The following is a 14500-nucleotide window of genomic DNA, read 5'->3' on the forward strand; positions in this document are numbered from 1 at the left end:
AGGTCATGATCTTGTGGCTCATGGGTTTGAGCCCCGCATCAGGCTCTGTGCTGACAGCTAGCTCAGAGCCTGGAGGCTGTTTCAGATTCTGTGTCTCCCTCTCTCTGACCCTCTCCTTCTCATGCTGTCTCTCTCTCAGAAACAAATTTTTAAAAAGTGAAAAAATTAAAGAAAGAAAGAAAGAAAAAGAAAAGAAAAGAAAAGAAAAAAGAAAAACGGGGAACACAGTGTCTCCAAGGGAATCAGGAAGAAAATGAGGAACTGAGGACCTAACCTTTGAGAACACACAGATGCAGAACAGGAGAAAAGGAAGCCAGCAGTGGAGTTGGAGGAATGCATCAGAGAGTGAGGGAAATGCAATAGTGCCCTGTAACAGAAACCAAAGGAGAAAAGGGGGTTTTATAAGGAAAGGAGTAGTCAGCCCTGTCAATGCTGTAAAGAAATTAATGGAGATAGCTGACCAAGGGAAAAGATCTCTGGTTCTAGTGACCAGCCACAATGAAGAGATTATCCGTTTGTTCTTTTAACAACAAAGATTTGTGGGTGTAGGTTAGGGCACAGGCTTGAGGACAGAAAAGGTGCTCGCAGGGCCAGCTTCCTGGGTGTACCACTGTGGGGACACACAGGGTCCTGCATTTAACAATAGTCCCTGGCTGGGGCACCTGTGTGGCTCAGTCGGTTAAGCTTGGGACTCTTGGTTTCAGCTCAGGTCATAATTTCAAGATTCATGGGTTCGAGCCCTGCATCCTGCTCTGTGTTGACAGCTCAGAGCCTAGAACCTGCTTCAGATTCTGTGTCTCCCTCTCTCTCTCTCTCTGCCCCTTCCCAACTCCTGCTCTGTCTCTCTCAAAAATAAACATATATATACATATATATATAATTTTTTTTTTTTTTTAAAGAATAGTCTCTGGCTTGGTTTGATGCTCTTGAAGTTCTCAACATTTGAGCAAGAGGTCCAGCATTTTCATTTTGTCCTAGACCCTGCAAAGTATGTAGCTGGTTCTGGGGCGAGGGAGCAAGTGTAAACTCTCTTCTTTGGGAATGTTTGTTGATGGCAGTGAGAGTATCTTGTGTCCCCATGGCAAAGTAGAGGTAAAATTTCATTTCACCTTGGGCATGTGTGGTGGCAGAGGGTAGTGGATGGTAACAAGTTTCCTGGTGAGGGAAGGTAGATTTGCAGAAGAGGAGAGACAGGTTCGAGGCCTTTGGTGCGGCAGACTTGGCCTTGGGAAGGCTGCGGAACTGGAGGAAACTAAGTGGTAGAAAGACAGCCCAGGCGAAGAGGGTGCGCCAACAGGCTGAGGACAAGGCAAGCGCCCACACAAAACCTCAGCCTCCCGGGCTACCGGACACAGACGCTAACGCGCGCGCACGGCGCGTGACGCGACTCCGATCCGCCGGCCGAGCACGGCTGTGGGACAAAGGGGCCCAAAGAGCAGAGAAGGCCGAGCGTCCGGGCTGCGGGTCGGGTCCCGACCTCCTCCTCCTCCTCCTCCTCCCTTCGTGCCCCCCGCAGGCCTGGGCCGCAGGGAGCAGGCCCGCCGCCCTCCGCGCCCAAAGCCGCGCGTCCCGGAGGTGGCGCCGGGAGGCCTCCGTGGGCCCGGGCACGTCCGCGCCGCCGCCCTCCGGGCCTCGCGCGCCCTGAGGCTGAGCTGGCGGGGAGGGGCCTCGCTCCCCCTCCTGGGCTCGGGCGCTTCCGCCGGCCGCGGCCAGGGTTACGCGCTGCGCCCGGGGAGAGGAGGGAGCGGAGGACGCGCGTGGCCTCCGATCCAGGGCCAGGCCCGGCGGCGCGCAGGGGGGAGGGCCGTCGAGCCCACATGCAGCCTCTCCAGCTTCCGCCGCGCGCTGCGAGGGGGCGTCCCGCGCCGGGTTCCTCGGAGGACGGAGGGGCCGGAACGCGCCGGCCGCACAGCTCCAACTGCACTCGCGGTGGGGGAAGGAAGGCTCAGAAACCCGCCTGGAGCCGGACACAACCGTCCCCAGCAGCCCCGCGCGCCTCTGTGTCCCCGGAGGGCCCTGCGTGACCTTCAAAACTTTGCGGAGGGTGCTCGGGGGAAATTAACCTGATTCAAAGAATTGGGAAGGAAACTGAGGAGATTTGAGGTCGGTTTCGACCTCCGTCAGCCACCAGGTAATCAAAGTAGTATGTGCTTACTGTATAAACTGTGGCACATACAGAAAAGTGTAAGTAATTAGACCAAAAGAAGCACCCATAGTTCCACTACCCACAAGCAAACACTTTACATACTGGGACAGCCCTTCACATGTGTGTATGTATATGTATATACACACACACATACATAATTGCTAATTCTGTGCAAATTATTATATCTTTGTGTTTAATATAAATATTTCTCATTTCCTTGAGCAAGCCATTTTAATGCTTCTATTTTTTTATATTTTTTATTTATTTCTAGGAGAGAGAGAGAGCGTGAGCAGGGGAGGGTCAGAGAGAGAGGGAGTCACAGACTGAAACAGGCTCCAGGCTCCGAGCTGGCAGTCAGCATAGAGCCCGACGCGGGGCTCGAACCCACGAACCGCGAGATCATGACCTAAGCGAAAGTCGGACGCTCAACCGACTAAGCCACCCAGGCGCCCCAGCAAGACATTTTTTTAAAGGTTCTATACTAACATTGTATAGCTCTACCAAAATGTAACCATTTTCATTCTTTAAAGGTTCAAAAGATACAAATATTTGTAAAACTCTTTATTCTTAGTATTTAATTGTTCTCCACAATGTGTGTATTAATTAGTATTTCCAGTCTCACTGAAGGAATGGCCTGTCTTACTATACCTATGAACTGCGAACAGAGAAAGATACCCGGCCTTGATTGGGTATCCCCATCTCTCCTAGGCGCCAAGCCTCTGATCTACCTTCTTCCTCTCTTTAAAAATGTAAAGAAAAATTCAGAGCCCTTTGGATTCAGACATTCAAACTATTGGGGACTTTGGCCAGTTCTTGCTTTTCAGTTTCCCCCATCATTTTCTATTCCCCTAAACCTTAAAAACAATACCATCCAATCAGTATCTTAAAGATGGAAAAGGAATCAGTGGAAATCTCTCTTCCAGAACCCTGGCCTTCCCTACCTACAGGTGAGGCTCCTTCAATATCTTCCTCAGGAGCTTCATCCTGCTAATAGATGCTGTGGCTCCCGTGGGGTTGGGTCTATAAGAAGTCAAAGCTTAGGTGTTAAATAATTATTCCTATTAAGAATCCCTGGGAAGGGTGCCTGGGTGGCTCAGTCAGTTGAGTCTTGAGTTCAGCTCATGTCATGATCTCACGGCTTGTGAGACTGAGCCTGGTGCTCACAGCACAGAGCCTGCTGGGGATTCTCTCTCCCTCTCTCTCTGCCCAAACCCCACTCATGTGTGCATGATCTCTCTCTCTCTCTCTCTCAGAATAAATAAATAAACATTTAAAAAAATCCCCAGGAGAAACAACCTAAGTGTCTATCAATGGAGAAAGAAGATGTGGTATATTTGTACACACACACACACACATACCATGGAATATTATTCAGCCATGAGAAAGAAGGAAATCCTGCCATTTGCAACACTGGATGAATCTTGAGGACATTAAACTAAGTTAAGGTTAGTCAGAGAAAGACAAATATTGTATGGTATCACTTACATATAGAATCTAAAAAAAGCCAAACTCATCAAAAGAGAGTAAAATGGTAGCTACCAAGGGCTTGGGAGGTAGGGTAGTAGAAGAAATGTTGCTTAGGAGTACAAACTGGGGTGCCTGGGTGGCTCAGTCGATTAAGTGTCTGACTTTGGCTCAGGTCATGATCTCATGATTCATGAGTTTGAGCCCCACATCAGGCTCCATGCTAACGATGCAGAGCCTACTTAGGATTCTCTCTCTCCCTCTCTCTGCCCCTTCCCCTGCTTGTGCTCTCTCTCCCAAAATAAATAAACTTTAAAAAAGTACAAACTGGCGATCTAATGCTCAATATAGTGATTATAGACAATAATACTGTAGTATAGACATCAAACTTGTTAAGATACTAGATATTAATTATTCCTACCACAAAAAAGAAATGATCATTTGGTGACATGCTAGAGGTGCTAGCTAATGCTACAACAGTAATCATATTGTAATCTATAGATGTATCAAATCAATGTTTACACTTTAAACTTCCACAATATATATTTCAATACAAAAAAGGTCCCATATAACTGGAACCTTAGAAAATAAAATAAATTGGAGAGTAAAGAAGCAACATTCTGCATACAAATGACCTCTCTCAGCCTTACCCAACAAAAAGTTAAAATTTAAATGGACAAATGCTTTAATAAAGGTAAATGCAGAATGTCAAGGGGAGGGGGGAAGAATCCTCCGGAAAACTCTCCCCACTTAGGACACTTTGGCAAGTCATGGTCCTGGAAAATTTATTCTCCAAATCAGTGGCTGAAGGGAGTCTGCGGCTTTCTGGAGCTTCAGCATTGCATTATAAGAATGAATAATAATAACTACTCTATTGAGCCCTAGTTTGCTCTCAATGTTAACAGGTCATAGCCACCGTGAGGAAGGTAGTATTATGACCCTTGTTGTATGGATGAGGAAACTGCAGCTCAGAGTAGCTTTCTGATTCCTTGATACTCTGTGACTTATAGCACATGTTGCTTTCTTTCTCTTCTCCCACTTTGCACTTGCAGAGAGTGTGAACTGAATAGGACCTACACTTCCTGTATTTCAAACCTTTGTGTGCTATACCCACTCAATCACAGCACAGCACTGATGAGATCAAAACATAGCAGCAGGAACCACTTTTCATGTTTACTTCTATTTGGCTGCACATTTGTCATCATGCGGTTTTACCATATTCTATCCATTGAGCTTGGCTGCTTCCCCAGCCCCATAAATTCAGCTTGTGCCTACTGCTACACCCGGAGCCTCTTGTTTTGCCATTATCTTTGAAGTCAGTAATATTCATGTGTTTGCCTGGCATCTCCCATCTGGGCCACTGTCCTTGTGATACTTTCAGAGACCGCTTAAACAACTATTCTTTCCAGGGTGGGCTTGTTTACTTCTCCTTTCAGGTTTCCTTAAGAACAGTTCTCTCAGTATCACTAAATCACAAAATGATTGCATTTTCAATCTAGAAGAGACTTTATCCGTTGTCTAGTTATCCTTTTACGGAAGAGGTGCTCGGATCACAGGCGTCCAGTGCTCTTTCCTATAGTCTCTGGTCACTGGCTGTTTCCTTGGCTCCAGGAGCTAGCATCATAGGTAAAAGAGGGTAACCCATCGATGCCCTTAGATAGAGCAGAGGCCTCTGTCTCTTGGCTCCTTAGGATGGTTGCTTAGCCAATCCTGAATTAGTGAGCAATGTGGATTTTGCCTATGTTAACTCTGCAAGACATCCTGATAAACTCTTTTTTATTGGTCTGCCTCAGCTAAGCATCTGGCTTTTGGTAGTGTAACAGGGAGAAAGGTGTAAAGGAAAACCTTTCAAAAATCCTGCTATATCATGCAGAAGGAATAATCCTCCCTCCTCCTGGCCCAACACCTAAAGTTTCCTTAAAGCTGGAATGAGCTGGGGTACCTGGGTGGCTCAGTTGGTTAAGCGTCAGACTTCAGCTCAGGTCATGATCTCACGGGTCATGGGTTTGAGCCCCGTGTTGAGCTCTGTGCTGACAGCTAGCTCAGAGCCTGGAGCCTGTTTCAAATTCTGTATCTCTCTCTCTGACTCTCCCCTGTTGATGCTGTCTCTCTCTCAGAAATAAATATAACTTTAAAAAAAAAGCTGAAAAGAGCTTTATTTTGCTTTTCAAATGATTTAAAATTTATTTTATTTTTTTATTCTTTAAAATCTGTTTTAATGTTTATTTATTTTTGAGAGAGAGATGGAGCATGAGTGGGGGGGGGGAGGCATAGAGAGAGAGGGAGACACATAATCCGAAGCAGGCTCCAGGCTCTGAGTTGTCAGTACAGGGCCAGGCGTGGGGCTCGAACTCATGAGCTATGAAATTATGACCTGAGCCAAAGTAGGATGCTTAACAGAATGAGCCACCAAGCCATCCCTAAAATTTATTTTAAAATATTACCACAACATATAGCACATTCACACCTTTCTAATTCATTGTCAGATTTTAAAAATAGTATTGTTTGTGTTGTATTTTTATGTAATTTACATATTGTTTCAATTTTGCAATTTGCTTTCCTCCCTTTTTGTATATATACAGAGAGATGCAGATATCAAAAGTGATGAATTTTCCCAAACTGAACACAGTTACTTGCATTCAGATCAAGAAACATTTCCATCATCCCAGAGCCCCCCATACAGAGCTTTTATGTTCTTTGATCTCTTCTTTCAGAAATTTGCATGATATGAGAATGGATTTTTATATGATTTAAAGATGGCACATTTCCCAGCTTTCTAACCTGTAGAATGTGTACAATAAAAGGAACATTTCTTTCCTTCCCACCCTTATGAGGCCAACTTAAAAATCAAGTTCATTAAAAACGTTGGCATCTTAGGAGAAAGTTGAGGGATTCATAGACTCATACATAGTTAAAGCTTCAACAGACTTTGGAAAGAGGAGGTTATGATTAAGATGTTGCTATCTCTCAAGAAGCAAATCTGGAACTAGAGCCCAGGCCTCTCCACCCACATCTTTCCTTGCTTTGTTGATATTTTGTAAAGAGCCACAACAGAAAGTGGAGAGAACTCTCAGGAAGAGAGACTTGGGGAAGATTTCCTGTGGAGAACCGAGTAGTAACACTGTGGCTGACTGTGGACAGTAAAGGTGGTTCCTCCTCTTCTATTCTGTCAGACAGAACTCTCCTGCCTTTTGGTTGCTTCCTGGAATAGTCTTTAACAAGGTCCCTAACCCCATGACACTCAAATTGTGAGCAGAGGCACCCCTAGGGATGCAGAAAATTTACAGGGGTGCCTCAGAATATTTTACATTTTTGAAGGAAACATGGTGATACCTGACATCTGTTGCAAACTGTATCAACTGTTACTCAAAGGAAATCCACAGTTTCAACATTAGATTGCATGACATTCCTTTTGACAACATCCTACCTTTCTGGAGTTGGGTTTTGGGTGGATGCTGTGTTCAAAAGAAAATTGATGGGGAAAAGGAACTGTTGTGTGCAATCTGATTCCACGATTTGAGAAGTTGTACAGTCCACCACAGGTGCACAAAATTTCATTACAACATAATTGTAGTTGTGGTGCCTGGGTAGCTCAGTCGGTTAAGTGACCTACTTTGGTTCAGGTCATTATCTCGTGGTTCATGACTTCAGGCCCTGTGTCAGGCTCTGTGCTGACAGCCTGGAGCCTGGAGCCTACTTTGGATTCTGTGTCTCCCTCTATCCCTGCCCTTCCGCAACTTGCACTCTGTCTCTCTCTCAATAAATAAATAAGCATTACAAAAATTAATAAAATCACTTTTAAAAAAGAAAGTAATTGTAGTTATTTAAGAATAAAATATAAATATCTACTTTCTATTTATGTGTATTATTTTTGGAAACAACCACTAAATTGTTTGGACCTAATTGCTTAACAGGTATCTCCTTTGAACTAGGGTCTCCATGAACCTTTGCCTTAGGCATAGGTTGGGTGAGATCAGCTTTTTTAGTAGTGTGTGTCAATTGGTAGACCCAGTTTCTAGTATTATTTCATTCAGATGAGGAAACTGAGTCTTAGAAAGTAAATTGACGCAGGTCATTGATCATCCAGGTAGGGCAGATCCGGATTTTATAGACGTGAATGAAGCATATACCATTGCTGGAGCTAAATTTACACTTGCCCTTACATTTAAGCACCACAATGCACAATTAGTTTCAAATTTGGATAGTCGGCTTGCCAGGGGCCTATACATGTGAGGGCTTCCTGAAGCTTAAGGTTCATTGGCTTAGCAGAAAGTCCACTTGGCCGCCAGCTGGAAGTGGTGGAAAGGGAATTCAAAGCCAGCTTTATCTGCCTTTAAAGACACAAAATAGGAATTTTCTTTCCCTAAAGATAAGCATAGAAAACCAGGGATGTGAAAATACTCCTAGAAATGTAAGCTCATCTGGGTTATCTCAGCACTTGACATCCCCAAGAAAGAACCTGAGAGTGGGAACATAATTCCTGTATCCTCTCACTTGAAAGTTGTGAAAGGGGACTGGAGAGGGCTTTGGTGTCAAAGCTGAGTTTGAATTCTGGCCCCATGGCTTCCAAACTCTGAGCTGTGAGAAAGTTACTTACCATCTCTGGGTGTTACTGGAGCAGCAGGACCCACACGCCATCAGATTGTGAGGATTAAATGAGCTATCACGGATGAAAGTGCCTGGTCTACAGCAGGCACACAAACTCTGTTAATTTCCCACTCCTTTCTCTGCTCCCACGCAGATATGTGTATTTGGAGACAAAATAAATATATATAAGCTAGTTGGTAGAGTTTCCTTCATGTGTGGGTAAATTAAGTAAATGCACATATATGGCAAGCAACTGTCTACAAAAGATGCAAATCAGACCAAGTTGGCAGATGCTTGCTTTGGTTCAGTGCCTAGCTCAGAGTCTACTTTCAGGGGTTCCACATTATCCACAGACTAAGGTCAGAACTCCTTATGCTAGTATCTGAAATATCCCTAAATCTGGCCTTAACCTACTGTTTTCTCCCACTATGATCCAACTCTCTTTTAACCCAACTGGTTACCTCACTGACCCTTAAATATCCACCATGGCCTCAGTGGAAAGCCACTTCCCCCACCAGGAATTCTCTCTCTTTTCTACCATCCTGAATCCTACTAATCCTTCAGGACCAGTTCCATCCCTTGCAGTATTTTCTGACTGATCCCAGCCCTTGGGGACGCCATTTCTGTCAACTCCTACCGTTCTGCCCGTTTGTACCATGCCTCATATCTTAACCACACACTGCCTTACTTTGTTCTACAGCTTTTAGGGAGTTTGTTTTTCCTTCCAATTGCGCTGTAAGTTCAATGCAGTGTCATGGAAATAACATCAGACTGAAACAGAGACTTGGCTTCTGTTTGCAACTTGCTGTAAAACCCCAGGCAAACAGCTTCCTTTAACTCAGAAGCGAGGGGGTTGGATAGGCAAACTCTAAGATTCCTTTCCTGAAATCAGGGCCCTCTCCACAGGGCCCAGCTCCGTGACATGTATATGTATAGTTTCATTTGAAAAACACTCAAATATTTGTGGATCACGGATTCCCAAAGCATTGGCTAAAGGATGAATAAAGGTGAACCTGATACAGGGCTTGCTCTCAAGGAACTTACAAGGGAGGACTAGATACACATACTTGTAGAATTTACTGAATGAGGGTCAGGAACTGGTTGATTATCGGCCTGACATTCTGCCTGGTAGTTGCCTTTGTCTCCCTTCTGCGCCGTTTGGCTCCATGGCTGACTTCATTCTCTAAATCCCGTGTTTATTCCTGTGCCAGCACCTCCCATGCTCACCTCATTAACACAGAACTCAAAAGCTCCCTGCTTCTGTTTTCACTATGCCACACATCCTGTGCCCCTTGGCTTACAAGTCAGCCTTGCAGGCTCTCAACTTGGGGATGCCCCAGTCAATGGGGCTACCCTGCTCTCGGCCCTTCCACTATTTGCTGGAACCTGAAGGCAGTCCTCTAAAGCTGGACCTGACCTGATAGACTAATCTGGCTGCAATATATAGTGGGAGGCTTCAGGGAAGAGGAAGAACATCGGGCATCAGGAAGAACATTAAGAAAACCAGCATAGTGGGCAGCCCATAGTGATTTCTTTGATGACTCTGTTATAAGCCACATGCTTTCCTGAACACTATACCTTCATTAACACACTTAACCCTTAATGATTAACATTTCTAAGAGGTAGTTACTGTCATTATCTTCGATTTATTAAGGAGCCCAAGACAGAGAGACGTCAAATAACTGACCAGATAGCTAGTAGGGGGAGAAGCTAGGGCTGGAATTCAGGCTGCCTGGCTGCACAGTCCACTGTCCCAACCTCTAGATAAAACTGTCTCTTCTTTTTTCCTGTTTGCTTTCTTTTTATAGTTTATTGTCAAGTTGGTTTCCATATAATACCCAGTGCTCATCCCAACAAGTGCCCTCCTCCATGCCCATCACCCCCTTCCCCTCTCCCCTACTCCCGTCAGCCCTCAGTTTGTTCTCAAAACTGCCTCTTCTGCAGTACTCGGTAAAGGCTTTCTTCTGTGTCAGCTACGATTATTTCCTGGAGCTACCCCGAGACAGACAGAAAGTAACAGGCAGATACATTTTCTCTGGTGTGTGGTGAGATCTGGAAGGTGCAATCTGGATAATCAAGACTGGAGTTACCGGTTTCAGGGTAGTCAGTCTGACCCTGAATTGCAGGAAAAGCATCAGGCTACAGAGAAGGTCCTGGCAATAGGAGGTCTGAGTTCAGGTCTCAGTTCCCATCTAGCAAATATTTCCACCTTTCTGAACCTCAAGTTTCCCCCACCTTAAAAGTGACAGAAAGGGAGTTGCACCAGGTGAGCTCCCCGGCCCCCTCCAACATTCCGGGTTACGGGGTAGTAATGGAGAGGTGTGGGAAGACCGTACAATATAGGTCTGTGTGTGCAGAAGGGCGGCTCTGTGGGTGGAGGCAGGAAGGCGGTGTGTTTATGCAGAGGCGGAGGGAGAGGTTATGATTATACAGGGTCTGTGGACCCAGGCAAGAAACTTAAGGAAAGAGGCTCTGTCGCGTAGGGACTTGGGGGAAGAGTTGAGGGCGAGCTTCCAAACCGCGCTGTGCGCGGAGGGTGCACGAGGAGAAGCCACAACCGTGGCAAAGTCAACGGGAGGCCTAGCGCAGCTCTCGCCGGGCGAGGAGCCAGAGCTGGGCCCCGGCCGGGCCGGAGGAGGGGCGGGGCGAGAGGGCCGGCCGAGGCCTATGCGAGCTCCAAGGGAGAGAGCTAGGCAAGGCCCGCGCCCGCCCTCCCCGGGGCCGCCTTCGCCGGCGTCTGTGCCCGCGCAGACTCCGCCCACAACACGTGTCACGTGTGCGCCACGCACCCTCCCTTGGCGCGGGCCGGGGGCGCTCGGGCGGGCCGCGGGGTCCCGAGGGAGGAAGCTCCGGGGGCGAACCAGGGACTGGGCACGGGGCCGAAGACTGGGCACAGGGCCGGGACAGGGCCAGAGCCCGCGGACGCCGCCAAGGGGAAGGCGGGCGGCTCGGCCGGCGCGGGGCGGGGCCTGTCGTGAAGGGCGGGGCCTGTTGCTGGGGCTGGCGCAGGAAACGAGGAGAAGGGGCCGGTCCTACTGGCTGCCTGTTGGGGCTGCTTGTTTACTCCTGGCGGGGGAGCTTTAACCCGTAGGGCGGGAGGGACAGAGGGAAAACGCGGAGCTGGATCTTCGAGCGGCTGGAGCAGGAGTGGGCGGAAGGAGGGGACTGCCGCGAAGGTGCCAGGGCCGCTGCGTTCCTGGAAGGGTCCAGCTGCAGACGTTCTGTACAGTTTTTGATTTTGTTTTTTGGCGTGTTTTAAAAATTTCCTAGTCTGTCCTGTGCTCCCTCCTCCTCCCGCCTCCACCCTTCTCTCTCTCGCTCTCGCTCGCTCTCTCTCTCTCTCTCTCTCTCACACACACACACACACACACACACAGACACACGTTAGGGAACCGTGCTCGCCTGCAATCCTTTGGCCCTGAAATTCCTTAACCCTAGAGTGGACTCCCCAGAAGAGAGGGCTGTGCCTACGTGCTCATAGGAATCCCTGCCTTATGATGTGCGTGCCTGTGTGCGTGTTGTCCCTGAGTGAGTCTCTGACACTTTTCTTAATCCAGGAAATGATTCAGTTGCAGTATCGTCATATAGTTTTCGTGTCTGCGTGTGAGTACAGTTACACAAATAAGTTAATTTTAGTCCGTATTTGAAGCATTCCAGCTCCTTCAGCTTCATTTTCCAATTTGTGTGGTAGATGAAAGAGCTTTTCGTAAAATGTGAAGTGCTCCATAAATGTACTCGCATAAAAATAGAGGAGAGGGGGCCGGCGCTGTTGCAATGCCTTCTTCAACTAACTCAGTTTTTCATTATCTGAAAATTCAGTTGGTACCAGCACAGAGATACTGTAACATGTAATTTAATATTGTACCAGTAACTACCATATAACCATTGCATACATGAAGAATTGAGGCTCAAAACAGGCGAAGTGGCTTGTCAGCAATCACACAGCTCATAAAAGAGCACAGGGACACAAATCCTTTCACACCCAAACGGTGTCCTAACCCTCCCTCCATTCGTGTAGTGGGCATATGCCATTTTCTCTGTCCAGCATTCATTCCTTTGGGACATCAGTCCTCTCTTTTTCCTGCAGTTTTGTTTAGGCTCAAAACCACATTATCCCATTCCTCTGTCCAAAGGGTGGGCATTTTAACTAAGCAGAATCAATCAGAGTTTTTCCCTGGAACTAGTATATGAATACCAAGAGACATTTTGTGTTCTGCTCGTGTTGCTAAATTGGGATGTCATAGTTGATAACTGCCAGCAACAGGCTTCCCAAGTATATGACAGAAGCTCTTTTTTTGTGTGAGTGTGGGGTGGGGGTGGGGGTGGAGGTACTCTTTTGAAGTAGGAACGACTGGGACTAATAAGGGGCAAACAGAAATGAGAGGTTTAGAGGACAGATCCTGACAACTTTGTTTTAACCTGGGACCTAGCTGTGTCTGTGGCCAGTCCAAACTTCTGGATTTCCCAGTTAAGTGAGCCAACAAATTCATTTTTTTGCTTAAGCTAGCATGAATTGAGTTCCTGTCACTTGTCTCTAAAGAGAGGCCTGTCTAATAAGTTTGGCACGGTATTATTTATTTATCCTTCAGAAAATAATGGAAGTTGGGTGTTTGCCACAACTATCACTTCTTAAGTATTCTAGTTCCCATGAGTCATACCAAGTGTGAGTTCCATGGATGTGGGTAGGCACAAGAAAATAGAATTCTTCCTCAATATTATTGTATGATAAACAGGACACAATTCAACAAACCCAAATTGGAAGTTGGACAGATAACATTTAACATTGGTGTACTGTGACGGCATGAATCATGAAGAGGATAAGATTTAGATTTTTGAGATGAGATTATTAGAAGGTTTTTAGTGAAACGGTAAATAAAGAGGGGCCAATAACAACTGCAGTTGACTTGGAACAACATGAGGGTTAGGAGTGCCAACCCCCCACCCTCCTCACCCAATGCCCCTGGAAGTCAAAAATCTGCACATAACTTTTGACTTCCTGAAAACTACTAATGTCCTAGCAAGCCTCACCAGTAATACAGTTGATTAACACTTATTTTATATGTGATATGTATTATATAGTGTATTCTTACAATAAACTATAGAAAGGGAAATGTTATTAAGAAAATCATAAGCAGGGGAGCCTGGGTGGCTGAGTCAGTTAAGCAGCCAAATCTTGATTTCTGCTCAGGTCATGATCTCATGGTTTGTGAATTTGAGCCCCATGTCAGGCTCTGTACTGACAGTGTAGAGCCTGTTTGGGATTCTTTCTCTCCTCTCTCTCTTTGCCTCTCTCTCTCAAAAATAAAACAAATTTAAAAAAGAAACCTTAAAAAAGGAAAACCTTAAAACTTTAAGAAAACTTTAAAAAAGAAAGTCACAAGGGAGAGACAATACATTTATGATACTGTATGTATCTTCATTTTAAAAAGTCTGCTCATCAGTGGACCCATGCAGTTTCAACCTGTGTTGTTCAAGGGTTGGATAAGAGTACAGGGAAAGAAAACAAGATCACCATCACAAAAGACAAAGGTCATTTGAGCAAGGAAGACATTGAGCACATGGTCCAGGAAGCTGAGAAGTACAAAGCTGAAGATGAGAAACAGCGGGACAAGGTGTCCTCCAAGAATTCCCTGGAATCCTATGCATTCAATATGAAAGCAACTGTTGAAGATGAGAAACTTCAGGGCAAGATAAATGATGAGGACAAACAGAAGATTCTGGACAAGTGTAATGAAATCATCAACTGGCTGGATAAGAACCAGACTGCAGAAAAAGAAGAATTTGAACATCAGCAGAAGGAGTTGGAGAAGGTGTGCAACCCCATCATCACAAAGCTGTACCAGAGTGCAGGAGGCATGCCTGGAGGAATGCCCGGAGGCTTCCCTGGTGGCGGTGCTCCTCCCTCTGGTGGTGCCTCCTCCGGGCCCACCATTGAGGAGGTTGATTAAGCCAACCTGAGAATAGGTCTAGCATTGTTCCACACAAAACATTTGAAGGACCCAAATTTGTAGCAAATTCCATGGCAGTTTTAAAGGAGCTGCTATAGTTAATAAACTGGGCATTCTTGATACTTGAATATGGAATATGTGCACAGGGAAAGAAATACAACATTGCACTTTATAAGCACTGTATTGTGAAGTGGAAAATGCAATGTCTTAAATAAACTATTTAAAATTGGAAAAAAAAAAAAGGGTTTCTATCAGCTAAAGGATAGAAAGGTGAGCAGTCAGTTTTAAAGAAGTAATGGGGACAGGGCATTGAGCTGCAAGGAGCAGGGGCATTTAGAACCACAGAGACAGAAGG

The 14500-nt window shown here is 45.9% G+C and overlaps 1 protein-coding gene across 1 annotated transcript; it reads left to right on the forward strand.

Moving 5' to 3' along the window:
- Nucleotides 1-7098: 7098 nt before the first annotated feature.
- On the forward strand, nucleotides 7099-14273 carry LOC120220156 (heat shock cognate 71 kDa protein-like). The gene is made up of 2 exons (XM_039217173.1): nucleotides 7099-7104; nucleotides 13741-14273. Exon 2 carries the CDS (start codon nucleotides 13756-13758, stop codon nucleotides 14143-14145), a length of 390 nt encoding a protein of 129 aa, XP_039073104.1. The 5' UTR covers nucleotides 7099-7104; nucleotides 13741-13755; the 3' UTR covers nucleotides 14146-14273.
- Nucleotides 14274-14500: the final 227 nt, after the last annotated feature.

This window comes from Hyaena hyaena, unplaced genomic scaffold (assembly GCF_003009895.1).
Source record: "Hyaena hyaena isolate Hyena2069 unplaced genomic scaffold, ASM300989v1 scaffold_678, whole genome shotgun sequence".
In the NCBI taxonomy this organism is placed as follows: Eukaryota; Metazoa; Chordata; class Mammalia; order Carnivora; family Hyaenidae; genus Hyaena; species Hyaena hyaena.